The 22622-nt window shown below is 44.9% G+C and overlaps 1 protein-coding gene across 1 annotated transcript in view; it reads left to right on the top strand.

The window, feature by feature from the left end:
- LOC106505329 (multidrug resistance-associated protein 4-like) overlaps positions 1-22622 on the top strand; it is a 73607-nt gene that overhangs the window by 9868 nt on the left and 41117 nt on the right. Inside the window, exons 6-10 of the mRNA XM_021081023.1 lie at positions 4390-4614; positions 10435-10524; positions 11557-11720; positions 13275-13400; positions 14826-15075. Coding sequence (XP_020936682.1) covers positions 4390-4614; positions 10435-10524; positions 11557-11720; positions 13275-13400; positions 14826-15075 — 855 coding nt within the window. The remainder of the gene's footprint in view (positions 1-4389; positions 4615-10434; positions 10525-11556; positions 11721-13274; positions 13401-14825; positions 15076-22622) is intronic.

Here is a 22622-nt window from a genome sequence, read left to right as displayed (position 1 = left end):
TAGCCGTGACAGGGGCTCATCCTCAATAGTAGTACTAGCTGTACTCATAATAATATCAGGGACTCATACTCACTAGTAGTCCCAGAAGTACTCTAGCAGTAACATGAGCTCATCTCAGTAGCAGTGGTGCTTGAGGTACTATTAGTCGTTTAGTAATAACAATTGTAAGTAGTCAAAAAGTATTGTGTATTAGGAACTACTCTGAGCACTTTACATGTGCTGTCACTTGTGTTCCTCTGGCTAAGTCCATGAAGGCCTGGGTATTATATCACCTCCCCTTTAAAAGAGAGGACGCTGAGTACAAGTGGTTACAATGTGTGCCTGTGGTCACACGAAGCATAAAGACCAAGGTTCCATCTCGGGCACTCTGACTCACGAGCCTGACCATCTAATGACTGACGGCTTGTCCAGGGTCAGGGAGGCTTAGCGTCCTGAGAGCTTCATCTCCAGGGTCTCAGACACCTGCACCCTGAATTGGCCTCAGGGTAATAAACAGGGTACTGAGAACTCCCGGGAGCAGGGGCTCAGATTGGGGATCATAAATGAGGGTGGAGTCCAGGCGACCACGTCCTCTGGGAGCTGGAAGTGCTGAGAGTGTGACATTGGCAGCAGCGTTGTGCTGGGTTCACAGGGGTCAGGAGCCTTTAGGAAGAAGCCACCTTCCCTCCTTACCATCCCCACGTGGGTGAGCTGTGGCGGCCCTGGTGAGCTACGTCTACACGTCCATTCACACACTTGTGACACCGTTACACACCAGCTTGTTGAGATGGACCCGTGGGAAGGCAGCGGGTCTGGGGTGGTGACTGTGTTGGGACATTGATGATCTGGGCACAGGCTGAGTCCTCTCTGTTGTTACTTAGTGAGAGCTCGTGGCTGCTTGCTGAGAGGAGGTGTCTCTGTGAATCTGGGGATGCATTTGCTCATCAGGAATGAGAACCCCAGGTCATCCCCTGGGGTGTGGACAGTGCTCCTGTCCTGTTGTCTGAATCCACTTTCCCATGTGCCCCAGGCCTGAGGTCTTAGGGTGACAGCTGGGTGGGACCAGGCAGTTCCTGGGTTGGTAGCAGATAAATTAGTGTGACGTGAAGCTGACCTTTCTCCCAGGAGGGTGCTTGCTTGTTCCGGCTGTTGAGGCCAATGTTGTTGATGACTCCCAGGCAGTGTGCTGTGACCACTGACAGCACAGGCGGGGCCTCCCCCAGCACTACTGGCAGTGCCCACGGGAAGGGGAAGGTGATGCCAGTTGAGGACCAGGCTTTTAGTGTCAGGATTTTGAAGTATGAAAACCTCTGTTCTATGAGAATTGAGGATGACAGTAACGCTCAGAGAAGTGAGTACCAGGCTGATGTTGACCCTGGAGCTCCTGGAGGCCACCCCTGATGAGAACAGATCAACCAGTGAGCTCCTGGCAGGCCCAGCCCCTGTGTGCACCTCCACGGACTACAGCTGCTTCATGGGCCAGAGACACACAGGTCATCTCCCCACGTCATCTGGGGCCTTCTCTCTGAAGCTGCTGGTGTGGAAGTGGGGTGACCTCACAGAGCCAGTGTGGGTTCCCCCAGTCCCTACCCCTGAGAGGGGAGGAGTGGCTGGGGTTGTGACCTATTCCTGTGACCTTTAGAAATGGCCCAGGCTTGTCTGGCCACTTGGCCTTTGTCCAAGGCCACGCTTGCTGATTGTCTCTGGTCCAGGTGTCCAAGGCATGTGTTTGTGGAAATCTTCCGTCTGGAGCTCAGCTGATGGACAGGAAGGAAGCAGACCCTCTGAGTCTACAGGGAGCTTTGTGCCTCGATTCAGGGCTGGTTCCCCAAGAGCTGCCCTGGGCTTTGCGTTTATTCCCCAACCCTTTCTTCCAAGTGTCCCTCAGTCCCCTCCGCCCAGGAGGCTGAGGAGTGGCTGCTGGGGGCAGAGACACTGTGGGCCCTGAGCAGCCCCTGAGGCCCACACAGCAAGGGAGGGGTGAAGGAGCACTGAGCAAAGGGGACAGGGGCCCTGCAGGGCAGACCTGCTGTGCACACCTGCTGGTTCCTGAGCACATAGCGTTAGCCATTAGATGTGAGTGGTGTCCACAGTGACTGTGTCATAATGGGGGTGGTGCTTTCCAATCCATTTTCCTTATCTTTTTTTAAAGCTTTATGTAAGTTTTAATTGTGGAATCAAAATTTTTTAAAAATTGAATTACAATTGACTTGCATTTCAGATGTACAAACATAGTGATTCAATATTTTTATACATTAGAGAATTTTGACTGATAAGTGTAGTTACCACACAAAGCTATTCCAATATTATCGACTCTATTTCCTATGCTGTGTATTATAGCCACGTGACTTATTTATTTTATGATTGGAAGTTTATACCTCTTAATCTCCTTCACTTATTCCCCCATCCCCTCAATCCATTTTAAGGAGTCAGGAAATAGGTGACTCATTTTTCAAGATTGCACTCAGAATGGTTAGTTTTTTTTTTTTTTTTTTTTTTTTTTTTGGCTTCACCCACAGCATGTGGAAGATTGCAGGCCAGCGGATCCCGCTGCAGTGACAATGCTGCATCCTTAACGCACTGCACCACAAGGGAGCTCCATAATGGTCAGGAATTTTAAGAATATGCTTAGAAGTGAAACGGTTAATCACTGTCTGGAAAAGCTGGCTTTTATGAATGACGTTTCTCAAGAGGTCATGTTCTCCATGATCACCTCTCAGCAGCAAATGAGTTTTCCAAGCTTGTGCCATTAAGAATCGAGTAGCTTTCTTCCCAGGACTTCTGTGTAGTAAAGTGATCATAGCTTACACTTGTTTTTATGCTGGTTTCAAAGCACTCTGAGCTGTTATATATCATTTAGTTTTCTCAGGATTCCTTCGAAGTAAAGAAGGCAGGTATTTCCATGGATAAGGACCTGGAGGCGCACGAGGGCTTGTGATGGGCTTGGAGTCATCATCATCTGATGGCTGATCTGGTTTCTGAAGCAAAATGTTCTGATGCCTAGGCCAGTTTTCCATGAATTCTATCTTTCGCTTTTTAACAAATTTCTATTGAAGTATAATTGATTTACAGTGTTGTCATAGTTACAGGTTTATGTCACAGCGCACATATTTCTATACATTTTTTAGGTTCCTTTCCCTTATAGGTCATTACTGAGCTATACAGTAGGTCCTTGTTGGTTGTCTATTACATGTATAATCGTCTGTATCTGTTAATCCCAACCTCGTAATTTACCCTTCTCCCCACTCTCCTTTTCTTTTGGTAACCATTGGTTGTTTGTTTTCTATGTTTCTGAGTCTCTGCTTTGGAAATAAATTCATTTCTTTTTTTTTTTTTTTAGATTCTGCATATTAGCAATGTCATATATTTGTCTTTCTCTGATAATCTCTGGGTCCTTGATGGGGGACAAGGGACCTCACACATGGTAACTAGAGGGAGGAAGTAGGCTGTGGGTGGAGTGGCTATTTCACAGGGTGGGTAAGTGTTGCTGTTCCTTTGCCTTTCACATTGGGATAGAAAATTGCTTTCCTCAAGTTTTACTCAGGTCATAGCCCCCATGCCTCTCATCTCATTGGTTTAGGATTTGATTTTTGTCTTGGGGGATAGATGACGGATAGTGTTTCTCCCAAACCAGCACCTGCAGCGTATGTTGGATGGAGAGCCATGGAAGACATCATTTTTTAGCTTTGCCTATGGCATGTTTAACTTTTGATTCCGGGGAACATCCCAGCTTCTAGGAGGTAAAGACATAACCCCCCCAACCCAGCCCTCCAGAACTGAGAGCCTGGGAGCCTCCCAAGCCTGGTTTCTTTGTGATTCACCACGAAAATCTGAGCTCTATTCTCTTGATCTACTGACACGTGAACCTCAGGTAGGGAAGGATTGGATCTGTGTTTGTATCAAAGTCTCAGTTCATAAAGGCTCTTAAAGCAGGAGGCGATGGCAAGAGTGTGTCTCCTGTACGTGAGCCACCTGGACTTCCTGTTGGCTGGGGCCTTGAGTGCACAGGGGACAGGGACAGGCTGTTAGCAGGGTTCCTTCACATGGAAGCAAATGTCTCACCTTTCTTCTGCTGCCTTTTTCCTTATTCATCTTAGGCCGATACTCACTTGGTATTTTTGTCAAGTGTGTTCTAAAGCACTGGTTATGGTATTTATTGAGCATCCCCAGTGTACTGAGCACAGTGTACTAAGGCTTCATCATCTCTGAATGTAAACAATTGGTTTGAGGTTAAAACTGCTTTCTGCTTGTCTAGTAGAAGATAGCAGATCTGCATAATTTTTTCCTAGATTAGCTATGAATGTAGCATATTGTCAAAGTGTCTTTTTAACACGCTAATAACAAAAGTACAGCTTGTGTTAAGAAAAACCAGTATGCCTTGAATTTCTCAATATGACTTTTTTCCTTTAGGAAGGCACCAGAATAGTTCAGCCTGTCCTTTTGGGGAAAATTATTAGTTATTTGGAATACTATGATCCCAGTGATTCTGCCGCCTTCCACGAAGCCTTGGCCTACGCCGCAGGGCTGAGCGTCTGCGTGCTCACCTGGGCCTTTCTGCACCACTTGTACTTCTATCACATTCAGCGTGTGGGGATGAGGCTGAGGGTAGCCGTGTGCCACATGATTTACCGCAAGGTAAGTGTCATTGTCACCAAAGTGTGTACCTCCCCTGAAACATCGGAGGTATTTTGGGAAAGTTCTCTGTGAATTAACAGTTTTGGGAGTTCCTGTCATGGCTCAACAGTCAGTGAACCTGACTAGCATTCATGAGAACACAGGTTCAATCCCTGGCCCCGCTCAGTGGTTTAAGGATCTGGTGTTGCCGTGAGCTATGCTATAGGTTGCAGCTAGGATCTGGCATTGCTGTGCCTCTGGCGTAGGCCAGTGGCTACAGCTGCAATTGGACCTCGAGCCTGGGAACTTCCATATGCTGTGGGTGTGGCCCTAAAAGAGACAAAAAGACCAAAAAAAAAAAAAAAAAATTGTAACTGGGATCATTTATCCGTTACTAGAGAAGCTTGCTATTTGCCTTAAGGCAATTTTGTTATTGTTTAACCTAATTTTACCAGCAAATAATGGCAAGTTTTGTATTGAGATCAGGTCAGGGCTGCCTTTGATAGCTTTTAGCCACACATTATTGCATGGTACCCACTGAATTTGTAACAAAATATAATTTAAAAGTAAGTGTTAAAAGTATGACGTTGGAGTGCCCATAGTAGCTCAGTGGGATAAGAACCTGATTAGTATCCATGAAGCTGCAGATCTGATCCCTGGTCTTGCTCAGTGGGTTAAGTATCTGGCGTTGTCGCAAGCTGCGGCGTAGGTTGCAGATGCAGCTTGGATCTGGTGTTTCTGGGATTATGGTGTAGGCTGAAGCTGCAGCTCTGATTTGACCTCTATGCTGTAGGTGTGGCCATAAAAAGAAGGAAAAGAAATAAAAATATCAAATCGATTTTCAGTGTTTTCATGCCTAAATTTGATAGTGGTGTTTATGGAAATTTTGTTTTTGGTGTTCATTAAAATTTTGTTTACATGAAACTTGTATTTAAAAGTGAACGTCGGTGATTGAATCTATAAAATGAAATCTAGTAGAAAAGAATGTTTTTGGGAAGGGTATGATTCTATCTTGAAATGACATTTAACATAACTGCCTCTTCAACATAATTGCATTAACTAAAGAATAATGTAAATGAGATCTATGCCAGATATAGACTCCCTCACTATATTCTATAGCTATGATTGCTTTTAGTAGTATTAAAAATAGTGAGTTGTTTGGGATAAAACTTGAAATTTTGCATCATTTTTAGTAATTTTGGAGAGAATTTGTTGCTATTCATCCAAGTTATTTTCTTTTTTTAATAATGATTTTTATTTTTTCTATTATAGCTGGTTTACACTGTTCTATTGATTTTCTACTCCCAGCAAGGTGACCCAGTCACACATACATGTTTACCTTCTTTTTCTCACATTATCATGCTTCATCATCAGTGACTAGATATAGTTCCCAGCGCTACACAATAGGATCTCATTGCTTATCCAATCCAAAGGCAATAGTTTGCATCTATGAACCCCCAGATTTCAGTCCATCCCACTCCCTCCCTCCTTGGCAACCACAGGTCTGTTCTCCATGACCATGATTTTCTTTTCTGTGGAGAGGTTCATTTGTGCTGGATATTAGATTCCAGATATAAGTGGTATCCTATGGCATTTGCCTTTCTCTTTCTGACTTATTTCACTCAGTCTGAGAGTGTCTAGTTCCATCCCTGTTGCTGCAAATGGCATTATTTTGTTCTTTTTATGGCTAAGTAGTATTCCATTGTGTATACATACCACTTCTTCTTAATCCACTCATCTGCGATGAACATGGTTTTTCCATGTCTTGGCTATTGTGAATAATGCTGCAATGAACATGTGGGTGCATGTGTCTTTTTCAAGGAACGTTTTGTCCAGATATATGCATAAGAGTGGGATTGCTGGATCATATGGTGGTTCTGCGTATAGTTTCCTAAGGTACCTCTGTACTGTTTTCCACAGTGGTTGTACGAATTTGCATTCCCACCAACACTGCATGAGGGTTCCCTTTTCTCCACACCCTCTCCAGCGTTTGTTATTTGTGGTCTTATTAATGATGGCCATTCTGACTAGTGTGAGGTGGTACCTCATAGTAGATTTGATTTGCTTTTCTTTTCTTTTTTTTTTTTTTTGTTGTTGTTTGTTGTTGTTGTTGCTATTTCTTGGGCGCTCCTGCGGCATATGGAGGTTCCCAGGCTAGGGTTGAATCGGAGCTGTAGCCACTGCCTACGCCAGAACCACAGCAACGCGGGATCCGAGCCGCGTCTGCAACCTACACCACAGCTCACGGCAACGCCAACCGAACCTCATGGTTCCTAGTCGGATTCGTTAACCACTGCGCCACGACGGGAACTCCTGATTTGCTTTTCTTTAATAATCAGGGATGTTGAGCATTTTTTCATGTGCTTGTTGGCCATCTGTATATCTTCTTTGGAGAAATGTCTATTCAGGTCTTTTGCCCATATTTCACTTGGATTGTTGGCTTTTTTGCTATTGAGTTGTATAAGTTGTTTGTATACTTTCGAGATTAAGCCCTTGTCAGTTGCATCATTTGAAACTATTTTCTCCCATTGTGTAAGTTGTCTTTTTGTTTGCTTTATGGTTTCCTTTGCTGTGCAAAAGGTTGTCAGTTTGATTAGGTCCCATTGGTTTATTTTTGCTTTTATTTCTGTTGCATTGGGAGACTGACCTGAGAAAACATTTATAAGGTTGATATCAGAGAATGTTTTGCCTATGTTGTCTTCGAGGTGTTTGATGGTGTATTGTCTCAGGTTTAAGTTTTTAAGCCATTTTGAGTTTATTTTTGTGTATGGTCAAGTTATTTTCTTAATACAGTATTCCTTTTTTGTCGAGTATGCATTGTAACACTTTTAATGATACCTGATTTGATGTGTTCAGTGATTTTGTAATGAGAAATGCTGTAACGTTCCATAGTTTACCCTGATCTTAACTAGTATAAAAGGAGTTGGGATTTTAGATGTCTTTACAAAGGAGTTGACACAGATACACCATGTCAGTAATTGAAACACTTTATAAACTTGATGCTGGATACGTTTTTACCCTGGGCTTTCATTTTTATTAAAGAAAAATCCTTATTTAACTGTATTGTATGCCTGAAGTTTGCTGAGAGAGTAGATGGTAAGTGCTCTCCCCTCACATAAAAAAGGTGTGCTGATGGATGTTGGTTTTATTACAGTAATCTTTTCCCATTGTGTATTTATATGAAACATCACACTGCACACCTTAATTACATGTAATTTTTATTAACAAGTGAATCCTTATTGAAAGCTAAAACCAAACAATTTAAATGGAAAATTTAATTTCTTTCCCGTAGTTGGTACTTTCCTGGAGCTTTTGTTTCTTGGGATTATTCTTGTCAGCCAAATGACATCTGTTTCCTCCTCTTCTCTCCTGGAGCAGAGACTCATGCATTTTGTGGCCCTGTGAGCCCAGGACCTGGCCACAGCCACAGTGACACCAGATCTGAGCTGATTCTGTGCAGCAGCTCGTGGCAATGCTGGATCCTTAACCCAGTGAGCAAGGCCAGGGATCGAACCCACATACTCATGGATACTGTGTTGGGTTCTTGACCCTCTGAGCCACAACAGCAACTCTGGCTTGGGCCCTTTTAAAGGTGATCTCTAAGGCTGCACATCTGCCAGCTTCCCTCTGTGGCCCCTTCAGCATTTTAGTGCTCTCTTCAGCTGAATTTGAAATGCCTCTGAGGGCTGTATCATATATAAAAATGACTTTTCATTTATTTACTGTTCCACAGCTTTGAGAAAATTACTTTTGATTTTTGATCATTGATTTTTTTTTATTGTGCTAAAATATACACAGCATGACATTTACCATCTTAACTCCTTAAGTGCGCTGTTCAGTGACATTAGGTGCATTCATGCTGTGGTCCAGCCGTCACCGTGTGCATCTCCAGAACATCTTCTTCTTCCCAGACTGAATCTCTCAGCCCATTAAACACTCACCCCCCAGTCCCCTCCCCCAGAGCCATCACCATTCTGCTGCTTCTCTCTGTGAATTTGGCTGCTCTTGGTGCCTCATATAAGTGGAATCAAACAATGTTTGTCATTTTGTGTCTGGCTTATGTCATGTAAGCACCATGTCTTCAAGGTTCATTCATGATGTATCAGGTATCAGAATTCCTTGTTAAGGCTGAATAATATTCCATGATCGATGTATACAGCATTCTGAGTATCCGTTCATGTGGTCAGAGGACATTTGAGTTGTTCCCACGATTTGTCTGTTGTGAACGAGGCTGCTGTGAACATGGGTGTACAAAAAACATGTTCAAGTTTGTGCTTTCAGTCCCTTTGAGTACATCCCCAGAAGTGGAATTGCTGTATTATCTGCTGACTTTATGTTCAGTTTTTGGCAGAACTTGTATATTCTCTTCCATCACGGCTACATCATTTCACATTCCTACCTGATTGTTGATTTTTTTTGTTACCTTCAGGACTAAATAAGGTTTTTATGAACTTGACATTTTGTTTGGGTCAGTGGCTCCAGTTGGCGCCTGTTGAAATAGCTCATGGTGTCTGTTCAGGGTCCTCAGATCTCAAGAGCGCTTTGTTAGTACTTTTAACCAAGTAAGTAGATTGTGGGGCACAGGCTGTGTGTTTTGTAAGTCAACAGACTGGCATTAAGAACACAGGTCCGGAGTTCCCGTCGTGGCACAGTGGTTGACGAATCCGACTAGGAACCATGAGGTTGCGGGTTCGGTCCCTACGCTTGCTCAGTGGGTTAACGATTAAGGATCCTGTGTGGCCGTGAGCTGTGGTGTAGGTTGCAGATGCGGCTCGGATCCTGCGTTGCTGTGGCTCTAGCGTAGGCCAATGGCTACAGCTCCGATTCGACCCCTAGCCTGGGAACCTCTATATGCTGCGGGAGCGGCCATAGAAAAAGGCAAAAAGACAAACAAACAAACAAACAAACAAAAACCAAACAACAAAAAAAACCAGGTCCTCTGGACAGAAGTGGTGTTTGTGTTTGATTTTTTAAAAATTTTTGAGTGTAGTTGACTTACAATGTTGTGTTAGTTCCAGGTGCTCAGCAAAGTGAATCAGTTATATATGTCTCCATTCTTTTTCAGATTCTTTTTCTATACAGGTTATTACAGAGTATTGAGTAGATTTCCCTGTGGTTTACAGTAGGTCCTTCTTAGTTATCTCTTTTATTTTTGAATTTTTAAGGTTTTTTGGCTGCCCCAAGGCATATGGGGTTCCCAGGCCAGGGATCAGATCTGAACCACATTTGTGATGTATGTGGCAGCTGTGGCATTGCCAGATCCTTTAACCCACTGTGCCAGGCAGGGAATCACACTCACATCCTGGTGCTGTAGAGACACTGCTGATCCTGTTGCACCACAGCTGGAGCTCCAGTTTCTCTCTTGTGTACAGGAGTGAGTGGATGTTAATTCCACCTCCTAGATTATCCTTGACTTAACCGTGTCTCAGATTTACTTTAGTTGACTCCTAAGTCTAAACCTGTATCCTTTATATGTGGGCGTGTCCAAAGTCATCAACAATCAGGGTGGGGGGGTTGCTTCTACCTCCTTTTCCTCCCTTTACTGTCGCTGAGGGTGTGGCTGCCACCACATTAAAGAGGCTGTGGATGGGAGTTCCCTTGTGGCACAGAGGGTTAAGGATCTGGTGGTGTCCTGCAGCAGCTTGGGTTCGATCCCTGACCCAAGCACTTCCCCATGCTGTGGGCGCAGCCAAAAAAAAGCCCAAGCCCTGCTGTCCGGGGTCATCCTGCTCCTCTTGACACGACTCAAGAGCCCATGAAAACACACTCCCTTTTGCTGTGACCTCAGAGTGACTTGGTGTCACCATAGGAATCCAGTTCTGTTTCCTTCTCTCATTTCAGGCACTTTGCCTGAGCAACTTGGCCACAAGGGAGACCAGCACCGGCCAGATAGTCAATCTGCTGTCCAATGACGTGAACAGGTTTGACCAGGTGAGCTGTACCCCAGGGATGGTTTCCATTTCCTGTCCTTCTAATGGGTTTAGCTTGTTGGACACCAGGCACCAGTGTTGGGTGTTGACCAGGATTCTTTAGGGGACCTAAGACAAGGGATCTTTTTATCCACTACTGATTTCTTCTGTGTGCAGCTTAGATGTAATACTGTGTGTTGTGCTGGAGGTGAGAGCTTTGTTTTCCTAGTAATAAACAGGCAGCCGTGGTCCTACCCAGCCTGGTTACTGTCCCTGAGGGTCTCCCTGGAGGGCCCTTCCCGGCACGTTGTGCTGCTGTTGCTGCGGGACTGTCTGCTCCTCGATCAGGTGGTGTGGGCTGGGGGCAGGGATTGTTCCTCCCCCTGTGCCCTGTTCAGTGCCTGCTGCCCAGGGAGCCTTCGGGAAATCATGCCAGATGGGGGGTGGGTCCCAGCCAGACACAGCCTGATGTCGACTGTCCTCACACTCTTTCTTACACTTACCTTATGAATAGATCACATTGCCAAGGGCGTTGTAGCTGTTGGTCAGATCTGTATTGCACTAGACCACTTCTCTTTCAATTATTTATTCATCAAACATCACGTAAAGCCCCTATTCAGTCTCAGGGATGAGTAAGATTCCGTTTCTTCCCTGGAGAAGCCCCAGTGTGTCAGGGAGGTAAACACACAAGTATTGGAGAGTGTGGTAGGACCATAATACAGGTTTTGTGTGTGTGTCAGGGAGGGATGGGGGCTGAGTTTTGGGGCAGAGAGAGTTTGGGGAAGCCCTGAGCTCATCTGTGGTCTTTAGACAAAATCAGCATCTTGCTTCCAGTGCTGCTGCTCTGGGTCTCCCTGTTGTGGGTTCTGGGCTGACCTGGAGCAGCTTCATGTGGGGCAGAGGCTTGGATCTCTGCTTTAGCAGGTGGAAAACCCGCTGTGATCATTTCTATTTAGGTTCCTGTCTGTCCCTTCAGAGCAGATAGTTTCCCTACTGTGTCTTAAGGGTTGTGTTTTGATATAGTCCTAAGAGGTCCTTGTCTTCTTCTTTTAAGGTGACGATGTTGCTGCACTTTCTGTGGGTGGGGCCTCTGCAGGCTGTCGCGGTGACCGCCCTGCTCTGGATGGAAGTAGGAATATCATGTCTTGCGGGGATGGCGGTTCTAATTCTTCTCCTGCTTTTGCAAACCTGCATCGGGAAGTTGTTTTCATCACTCCGGTAAGAGAAACCCTGGGTTAAAAAATAGGTGACATATAGTTGGAAACATTCAAAGTTTGCTCAATGCGGTTGTTTAAAAACAAGATAAATACCTTCTCTGCTCTCTTTGCGTGTATTGTAGCCTCTTCAGGCTTAGCCAGGGGAGGGAGGCTCCAGCCTTAAGTTGAAGGCTGAACTTGAAGTGGGAAAAGCGAAGGCATTCGTGGCTCCTCCTGGCATCCCACCTGAATAGGTAGAGTGTCCTACAGCAGAATTTACTCATGTCAGAGTTATTTAAACATTGCTGAAACTAGTAATAATCTTACTTGGCCCATTTCTAGCTGCATATATTTTTGTTTGCTTGTATTACAATGATTTTCATGTATGCATGTTCGTGACTTAATTTTTTGTTTGTTTGTTTTACTTTTTTTCTTCTTTGACCACCCCTGCAGCCTATGAAATTCGTGGGCTAAGGATCAGATCTAAGCTGCAGTTGTGACCTAAGCTGTAGCTGTGGCAGGGTGGATAATTAATACACTGTGCTGGGCCGGGGATCAATTGTGTGTCCCAGCGCTCCCAAGATGCTGCTGATCCTGCTGCACCACAGTGGGAAGTCTAGTTCTTATTTTCTTTTTCTTTTTAGGGCCACACCTGTGGCATATGGAAGTTCCCAGGCTAGGGGTCAAATTGGAGTTGCATCTGCTACCTACACCACAGCTCATGGCAACACCAGATCCTTAACCTACTGAGCAAGGCCAGGGGTTGAACCCACATCCTCATAGATACTAGGTGGGTTTGTAACCAACTGAGCCACAGCTGGAACCCCCATGTCTTGTTTTAATTCAGTGTCTCCATTAAATTAGCAGCATTCAAGGGCAAGGTCAGTCTTAATCATCTCTTTGTTAAAGCCCCCCATTCCCAGCAGCATATGGGATAGAAAAGTGTCTGATGATGAAGAATGATCTGATGGTGATGAGTTAGTCCTGAAGCAGGTCCCCCAGGGTTTGAGATGGGTCATTGTCCAGGGTGTCAGGTAATGAACATTGTGTTGTTGTTTCGGTACATTTCTGTGTGTTATTCTTCTCTCCTTGGGATTTCCTTTCCCATCTCTTCAGTGGAGAGATGTTCCTTATCCTTTGAGGGCCTGTTCCAGTGCTAAAGGGTCTCTGAGGATATTCTTGCTCTCCTTTCCCTTTAGAAATAACAGCCCCATCTTTTCTGCTCCCCACTCTTCACTCCTCTGTTATGACAGCACAGCCTGTCTTCCTGTTAGATTCCTTTCTGTCTTCCTTGCCCAACGGCGACCTCCTTGTGGAGACGGTTTGTATCGGACTCATTTCAGGTCTTCCTTAGCTGATCCTGCAAGTTCTCCAAGGTGCTTGTTGAATCGGGCTGGAGGGTTGGCTCATTGAAGTCTTTCTCATTTGTACTTTGAGTAGGACCTGCCTGTGTCATCAGCACAAAAGGGCTGCAGGGAATCATGTGACTCCTGGTCCCTCCCTTTTCCCTGCTGCTGCTGCTACAGAAAGTTGGGCTGTGGTCACTAAGGCTCACCCCTCACGTCTGTCCCCTTAGGAGTAAGACTGCAGCTTACACAGATGACAGGATCAGGACCGTGAGTGAAGTTATAACTGGCATCAGAACAGTAAAAATGTACACTTGGGAAAAGTCATTTGCAGATCTTATTGCCAGATTGAGAAGGTAAGTTTTACTACATGTCACACCATATTTTTGTAGTCCCCCCCCCAATTTTTACTGAATGAATTTAGAAATCTTAGTGAGTTTTCACATTAAGGTGAATTTAAATACTATCCACCCCCCCCAACACCCTCCACATGTGGCCGTGTGGTTAATAGAATAGTGAAGACATTATTTTAACCTGCTCTTCCTTTTACATTCTCCTTAAAGGAAAAATCTATCTGCTTCTCACTTATGCAGAAATGACATTCCAAATATTTCTTAGTACTGCAAATCCCAAATGAGCAATGGTTCTAAGATGTTAGTGTTTGAGATTGATGTTTGTTTGTTTATTTATTTATTTAGGGCTGCACCCAGGGCAAATGGAAGTTCCCAGGGCCAGGGTGGAATTGGAACTGAAGCTACCTGCCTGTGCCACAGCAACGCCAGATCCAAGACACATCTGAAGCTACACTGTAGGTTTTGGCAGTGCCAGATCTTTAACCCACTGAGTGGGACCAGGGATTGAACCCGCATCCTCATGGATACTAGTGGGGGTCGTTACCATGGAGGCACAACAAGAACTGCAAGATGATGATGTTTAAACTAAAACTGTCATTTAAGTTAATGTACCACAAATGGGGGCGATTATAGATGTTGGATATACCTGTTTCAGCCCAAATTTTGCCAGTCAGTTTTCTTCATTCCAGAGCCATGAAATACTGTTGTTTTTGCTTTGCTTTATGTGTGTAGAATTTTCCCCACCTTTCATATAAGTGTCTGATGAGAGCTTATACTCCAGCTCAAGGGGCTTATACCTCTCCGCAGTGCCCTGTCACCTCTCACCTCTGCACCCTCGTGGGTGCCCCTCCCTCTGCCGGGAACACACTCTCATCTTCCTTCTTCTCTGGCCTCCACCAGGCCTGACCCACGCCAACTCGTCTTCTCAGGTTCCACGTGTGTGCGACTCGCCCTGACTCCACAGCTTCGGGTTCCAGGCTCCGCTCTGTGCTGTGGGGGCTGTGCTGGCTGCCTGTGCCTAGTGTCTCGGTGCCTCCCAGGCTTGGGGTTGCTGCTGTTTTTCCCCCATGAGTTCATGAGCTCCTGGAGGGGCTGGGCTGTGTCTCTGTCATCAGCGAGGAGCCAGTGCAGGACTTGTGGTTCCCAGTGCTTGCTGAATGAATGTTCCAACTCGGTCTCATTGACCCAGAATGTTTAAAGTGTGACCTTAAGCCTTTCTTTAATTCCTGGATGCATGACAGGTGATGAGGTGTGTGGTCCTTGTGTCGGGCAGACCCCCGGGTGTGCACTGTGTAGTGTCTCCATGCTGTGGGGGTGGTTTCTCTTAATCCGTGTCCACCCCCTCGAAAGGCCCCCCCCCAAGGCTCTGGAATTCATGACTTGACTGTTGATGCTTCTTTAAAACCTGTTTCCTCCTCTCTTTTCCAGGAAGGAAGGTTCCAAGATTCTGAGAAGTTCCTACCTTAGAGGACTGAATTTGGCATCATTTTTCGCTGTGAGCAAAATCATGATTTTTGTCACCTTCATCACCAGTGAAGTCCTTGGCAACGTGATCACAGCCAGCCAAGTGTTTGTGGTGGTGACACTGTTCGAGGCTCTGCGGTTGACGGGCACCCTCCACTTCCCCATGGCCGTCGAGAAGGTGTCCGAGGCGGTCGTCAGCATCCGAAGAGTCAAGGTTTGGTGACAGGTTTTTTAAGTGTTAGTTGTAGGTGGATTTTACATAAAATGAGTCCTTTTATTTGGGCGTCACTGGTCTAGTTAGGTGAGATTTAACTCTCTCTCAGTGCCAGAGCTGGTCGTGGTTCCACAATGTCCTGTGTCCTCCCCTGTCATCTTAGGTGGAGTCGTTACAGGTCCCGTAAGGTTCCTGCTCATTTCTGGGCAGGAGGAACAGTAGCAGCGGCACAGGGCTCTGGGTGAGCAGTGATGACGTCAGGCGATTAAAATGTTCAGAGCAGGAGCAGCAAACAGATCCATCGTCTGTGCTGACGCGAATGACTGGGTAGCGACAGGGCGCAGTCCTGGGGCAGCAGGACTCTTTCTGGGCCAGGAGGGAAGGAGCTTGCTGAGTGGTTCCTGCTCCTGGGCAGGAAGAAGGGCTCAGCTTCCGTTAGTTCTGTGTCTACAACGGGTTCTTGGCTCTGTGGATGCCTTGCTTGGGGAGGGCTGAGCTCGCCTTTTGGATCTGCCTCCTCGTCCCTGTCCTCTTTTCCCTTTCTGCTTGAGCCTCTCCAGCTGCCTCTTCCTTTCACAGGTGTGATCTCACTATCCCCACTGTCTCCTTTTCTAACTGCCCCTACAATACCAGGGACCAATAATTTACATCTTCAGGACAAGGGCCTGGCTCACTGCAAGTGCTCTAGTATTTGTGTGCAGATGATTAGGTCTAAAATGAGGATAAATGGTCTCTGGGAGCTGCCTGGGCATGAGCTTGAGTATCTGGGCTTCATAGAAAATAATCTGATTTGTTTTGTTCCTACTTTGTCCACCGTGATGGACGCCAGTAATACATCTCTAGTGAAGTCAGATAGCTCAGGGTGTGGTTATGTTTTATCTTTGGGCCTTGTCATATAAGCTGAGATTTTTTTTTTGTGTGTGTGATGAAGTTTCTATACTATAATGTAAAAAAACTACTACTTATAAACAGATGAGTCAAACGGGGTCAGTTCTGGTCCCCCAAGTTCATCATTCTCTTTGATGGGGCTTTAAGGGATGGTCCATGCAGTTCAATAAAATTTCCCTTTCATGCCTTTCATATCCAGAAAGAGGGCATTTAGGAATGTCCTTGGACCATGGTGACATTATCAGTGACACTAAATTGTCCGGATGATGACTGTACACGTGTACTGTGCTGCCATGTTGCTGTTTTCTTATTGCCACAGCCGCTGTCTTCCATCACTACCACCCGGGCTTGCCGTGTGGTCCAGGTGCTCTTGAAGCCTTTACTCATCATCTCATTAAATCTCATTATCCCAGTTGAATGAGATAAGCATTAGTGCCACTACTTTGCAGATCAGGAAACAGGTTCTGGTAACAGGTGAAACAGCTCACCTGTCCTCATATAACTTGCAAAGGACAGAACTAGGATTCTGCCCAAAGCCTGGTTTCCCAGCCATTGTCACACTGCTTTCCTAGTACCTTCTGGAATGTGGACTCTATCCTTAGGTGTGGTTTCCATCATCTAGTCTTACTCTGAAGACCTTCAAAGTTTTCATGATGCCTGAAAAATCAAAATTTTAAACTCTAGGCTCCACTGGCTGCTCTGTTTCCCATCACATGACCGTCTACTCTGGTAGGGGTGGGGAGAGGGAGGGTTCTCTCCATGACATGCCATGTTGATCCCCACTTTGGGGTCTTTGCTTTCTCAGTCTGGCCCCCCTTGTCTGCCCTCTCTTCTGTTCTTGATTTAAGCAAATGCTGCTAGGCCTCCCATAGCCCCATGACCCCTCACAACACTTTCATTCATGCTGATCTAAGACTTCCATCGATGGGCACCGCACCACCGAGCACATGTCACGTGGGGTGATCCTGACTCCCCAGGAGTGTTCTCAGCCCCCTGACAGCAGACTCTACCTCCTAGTTATTTACTGTAGTCCATGGCCTATGTTGGACTCAGCATGGGCATCAAATAAATACTTGATTGACTAAAATAGCAGTGCAGGAAACAGCTGGGACCGAGCAGAGGCCCAGGGTGGGCCAAACTTTACTAGAAGCCAGAGCAATGTAGAGGAGGGAGCAGACAGGAGTCAGGCATTTCTGAAACATTGGGCCCTGGAAGGGGCAGGGGTCTCAACCCCGGGGACTGGTCTTTATCCAGAGTGGGAATAGATCTGAATCGTCCCCTTGTTCTGTGTTTGTCTGTGTATCTCAGACCTGCCTGACTAGACTTGGTGGACCTGTCTCTGAAGAGGGGAGCTGGGCCTGCGCAGTCTGTGTTCATGCAGATCTGCTGGCCTGGCTCCTGGGCTGGGCTCTGGGGCCTTGCAGATAATTAGAAACACTCAGTCTTACTTGGTTAACTGTCTTGCTTACTTGGTTAACTGTCTTGCTGACTGTCTTGCTGGTCATCATGAAATAAAAGAAGATTAAAACCATGAGGCTTTACATTTATGACGAATCCATAGCCAATATTAACACCCAATGGAGAAAAGCTGAAAGCTTTCCCACTAAAATCTGGAACAAGACAGGGATGCCCACTCTCACCAGTTTTATTCAACATAGTATTGAAAGTCCTTATACCCCCAGCAATCTGACAAACAAAAGAAATAAAACGTATCCAAATTGGAAGAGAAGAGGTAAAATTGTCACTCTATACAGATGAAATGATACTATATAGAGAAAATGCTAAGGACTCCACACAAAAACTATTCAAACTGATCATCAAATTCAGCAAAGTAGCAGGATATAAGATTAATATTCAGAAATCAGTTGCATTTCTGTATACTCATAATGAGATGTTAGAAAAGGAATACAAAAATGCAATACCCAACAACAACAACAACAACAACAAAAAGGAGTTCCCGTCGTGGCGCAGTGGTTAACGAATCCGACTAGGAACCATGAGGTTGCAGGTTCGGTCCCTGCCCTTGCTCAGTGGGTTAACGATCCGGTGTTGCCGTGAGCTGTGGTGTAGGTTGCAGACGCGGCTCGGATCCCACGTTGCTGTGGCTCTGGCGTAGGCCGATGGCTACAGCTCCGATTAGACCCCTAGCCTGGGAACCTCCATATGCCGCGGGAGCGGCCCAAGAAATAGCAGCAACAACAACAACAACAACAACAACAACAAAAAGTGCAATACCTTTTAAAGTTGCACCCCCTAAAATTAAACACCTATGAATAAACCTGACCAAGGAGGGGAAAGACCTATATGCTAAGAACTATAAAACCTTAATCAAGGAGATTAAAAAGGATTCAAGAAAGTGGAAAGATATTCCATTTTTCTGGATTGGAAGAATTAATATTGTTAAAATGGCCGTACTAGCCAACCCAATCGACAGATTCAATGCAATCCCTATCAAAATACACATGTAATTTTTCACAGAACTAGAACAAAGAATCTGAACATTTATATGGAACCATAAAAGACACAGAATTGCCGAGGCAATCCTGAGGAACAAAAACCAAGCAAGAGGCATAGCTCTCCCAGACTTCAGACAATTTTGCAAAGCTACAGTAATCAAGACAGTGTGGTACTGGTACTGAAACAGACGTACAGACCAATGGAACAGAATAGAGAACCTAGAAATAAACCCAGACACCTATGGTCAATTAATCTTTGACAAAGTAGGCAAGAATATAAAATGGGTAAAAGACAGTCTTTTCAGCAGGTGGTGCTGACAAACCTGGATGACTGCATGTAAATCAGTGAAAGTAGAACACACCCTCACAGCATGCACAATAATAAATTCAAAATGGATTAAAGACTTAAACATTTCAGGCAAGACACTATAAAACTCTAGAGGAGAACACAGGCAAAACATTCTCTGACATCCACTGTACAAATGTTTTTTTTTTTTTAAAGTGAGCCTCCCAAGGCAATAGAAATTAAAAACAAAAATAAATCAGTTGGACCTAATCAGACATAAAAGCTTTTGCACAGAAAAGGAAAACAACAACAAAAAAACAAAAAGATAATCTGTGGAATTAATTGGAGAAAGTAATTTCAAATGATGCAACTGACAAGGTCTTAATCTCTGAAATATAAAAACAACTTACACAACTCAACATCAAAAAAACCAACAACCCAGTTGAAAAAAGAAGGCTGAATAAGGTTGAGAACTATTCCAGTAGTATTCTATTAAGGCTGAAGACCTTAATAGACATTTCTCCAAGGAAGATATACAGATAGCCAAAAGGCACAAGAAAATATGCACAACATCACTGATTATTAGAGAAATGCAAATCAGAGCTGCTCTGAGGTACCACCTCACTCTGGTCAGAATGGCTATCTTTAACAAGTCAACAAATAAATGCTGGAGAGGTGTGGAGAAAAGGGCACCCTCCTCCACTGTTGGTGGGAATGTGAATTGGTACAACCACTATGGAAAATAGTATGGAGATGCCTCAGAAAACTATAGAACTACCATATGACCCAGCAATCCAACTCTTGGGCATCTATCAGGACAAAACTTTCATTGAATAAGAACCATGAGGTTGGGGGTTCGATCCCTGGCCTCACTCAATGGGTTAAGGATCCAGCATTGCTGTGAGCTGTGGTGTAGGCTGGTGGCTACAGCTCCGATTAGACCCCTAGCCTGGGAACCTCCATATGCTGTGGGTACAGCCCTAGAAAAGACCAAAAAAAGAGAAAAGGATACCTGCACTCCTACGTTCATTGCAGCACTATTCTCAATAGCCAAGACATAGAAACAACCTAAATGTCCATGGACAGATGAATGGATTAAGAAGAAGTGGTATATATACACAATGGAATACTACTCAGCCATAAAAGGAACAAAACCTGCCATTTGCAGCAACATGGCTGGAACTAAAGACCCTCATACTAAGTGAAGTAAGTCAGAAACAGAAAGACAAATACCATATGATATTACTTATATTTGGAATCCAATATAGGGCACAAATGAACCTTTCTACAGAAAAGAAACAAACTCATGGATTTAGAGAATAGACTTGTGGTTGCTGAGCGGGAGGGAGAGGGAGTGGGATGGACTGGGAGTTTGGGGTTAGTAGATGCAAACTATTGCATTGTAGTGGCTTAGCAATGAGATCCTGCTGTATAGCACAAGGAATTATATCTAGTCACTTGTGATGGAACATGGTGGAGGATAATGTGAGAAAAACAGTATGTATGTGTGTGTATATATATATACTTAAAAAACAACAACAACCAACCACACAACCAAAAAAAATAAGGCTTTAGCTAAAATGTATCTCTATTTGAAGGTGATCTTGAGACAGAATTCCCTCCTCCAGAGTTCCCGTCATGGCGCAGTGGTTAACGAATCCGACTAGGAACCATGAGGTTGCGGGTTTGATCCCTGCCCTTGCTCAGTGGGTTAACGATGCAGCGTTGCCGTGAGCTGTGGTGTAGGTCTCAGACGTGGCTCGGATCCCGCGTTGCTGTGGCTCTGGCATAGGCTGGCAGCTACAGCTCCGACTGGACTCCTAGCCTGGGAACCTCCATATGCTGCAGGAACGGCCCAAGAAATGGCAAACAAACAAACAAAACAAAACAACAACAACAAAAGAATTCCCTCCTCCATGGAGCTGTTCAGACTTTTTCTCTTAAGGCCTCTGACTCATTATATGAGGCCTATCCACACTATGGAGGATAATCTGCTTTACTCCAAGTCCATGGATGTAAATGTCGATCTCATCTGAAAAATACTTTCACTGCGATGTGTGTGTGTGTGTGTGTGTGTGTGAGCGAGTGTCTGGGGCTGTGGTTTAGCCAGGTTGACATAAAATTGACCCTCACACCCTCTTGAGTCCCTCTCTCTTCCTTTGAGCTCCTGGATGTGACTCTGTCCTCACTAAGCCACCTGTTTATGGATTTCTTTCCCTCCCTTATCTAAAGGGCAGATGCAGGGCCTTGTTCATCCTCCTCCTCCTCGCAGAGAGCAGGTGCTCAGAAAATGTGCCACCGAGCAGACCATCCAGCTCCATCATGTCTTTGACCCCATAGGTGCCTCACCGTTAAGGATGATTTTATTGGAAAACTGATGACTCTGATTCTCTGATGGATTATGCGATGCACCAGAGAGTCTATGACAAAAGGGGTCCTGCAGAAGGTTTTCAGGGAATTGTATTCAAATATTCGAGTAGGATTTTTCTTTTTTCTTTTTAGGGCCGCACCTGGGCCATATGGAAGTTCCCAGGCTAGGAGTTGAATCAGAGCTGCAGCTGCCGGCCTACCCCACAGCCACAGCAACACAAAATTGTAGTGGTGTCTGTGACCTATACCATAGTTCACGGTAATGCCAGATCCTTTAACCCACTGAGCGAGGCCAGGGATTGAACCTGAGTCTTCCTGGATACTAGTCGGGTTCGTTACCACTGAGCCACAAAAGGAACTACGGATTTTTTTTTTTAATTCTTTAATAACATTTTTTAAAATTAATGTAGAGTTGATTTACAGTGTTGTATCAATTTTTGCTTTACAGCAAAGTGACCCAGTCTCATACACACACACACATATATACATAAACATATATATACACACATACATACACGCACATTATTTTGTTCATATTATCCTCCATCATGTTCTATCAAAAGAGATTGAATAGACTCCCCTATGCTGTACAGTAGGATTGGGTAGGTTTTTTGATTTCTTTTCCACCAAATGCAGCTGAACTGTCTGAGGCTTGAAATTCCTTGCCACGTAGTTGTGTGCAGTAACATGAACATGACAACCTGCTGAGGACTTGGGATTTTCCTGGGGCTGACTTGGTCAAGCTGCTTTGTGTCCTGATGAACAAAGCACCTTTGTTTTGGGCAGCAAACCTAATTTTTTTCTCATGTACATAAAATTTATGGCAGGAAGGTGGTCTAGGAGTTTAGAGATCTGTTCAGCATTAGTTGTCAGTAAAGGGGGGAAAATGTCTGAGAATAAGAGTGGTGACAAGGGTGGGTGTTAGCCCAGCAATCTGCTTCGTGGTGTGTTGAGGTAATTGTTGAAATTTTTTTCTATTAGATCATGGACCCTTTTTCAGCCCTTCTAGTGTCTACAACCCTTTAAAAAGCTTAGGTCTCTGGTTCATCAGAATTACCTGGAGTGCTTATTAAAACTAAATGATCCCACCCTGGAGATTCTGATTCTCCAGGTCTTGGCTGGGGCCCAAGGTACCTATGTCTTTAGTAAGCGCCCTGTGCACCTGCAAATAGGCCACGTTTGGGAAACATTGCTGTAGAATCGGAAAAACACACAAAGCCTCAATGTCCTCTAGCAAATATAAAGACATCTTGTTAAGACTGAAAGAATCTTAAGACTAAAATGAATTTAGAGGAAAACCTGTCTTGGTTTGTGCTAGACGTTTGGGGGGCCAGTTTGCAGTTTATTCACCCATTTAGTCACGTACCCCACAGAATAACAGGGTAGCTGCCTGGAGCCTGGCACAGGCTAGATGCACGTGTCCAGTGGCAGGTGATCAAGTACAGAAAGTCCTTTCTGCTTGGAATTTATGTTTCATCAAGTGACGGGTTAATCAAGAACCAAATAATGAAACTCAGTGTGCATTTCTGTGTCCTTAGTCCTTGGGA

The sequence above is a fragment of the Sus scrofa genome, unplaced genomic scaffold (genome assembly GCF_000003025.6).
Source record: "Sus scrofa isolate TJ Tabasco breed Duroc unplaced genomic scaffold, Sscrofa11.1 Contig1173, whole genome shotgun sequence".
NCBI classification, from domain to species: domain Eukaryota; kingdom Metazoa; phylum Chordata; class Mammalia; order Artiodactyla; family Suidae; genus Sus; species Sus scrofa.
This window is presented reverse-complemented; position numbering and strand designations above follow the sequence as displayed.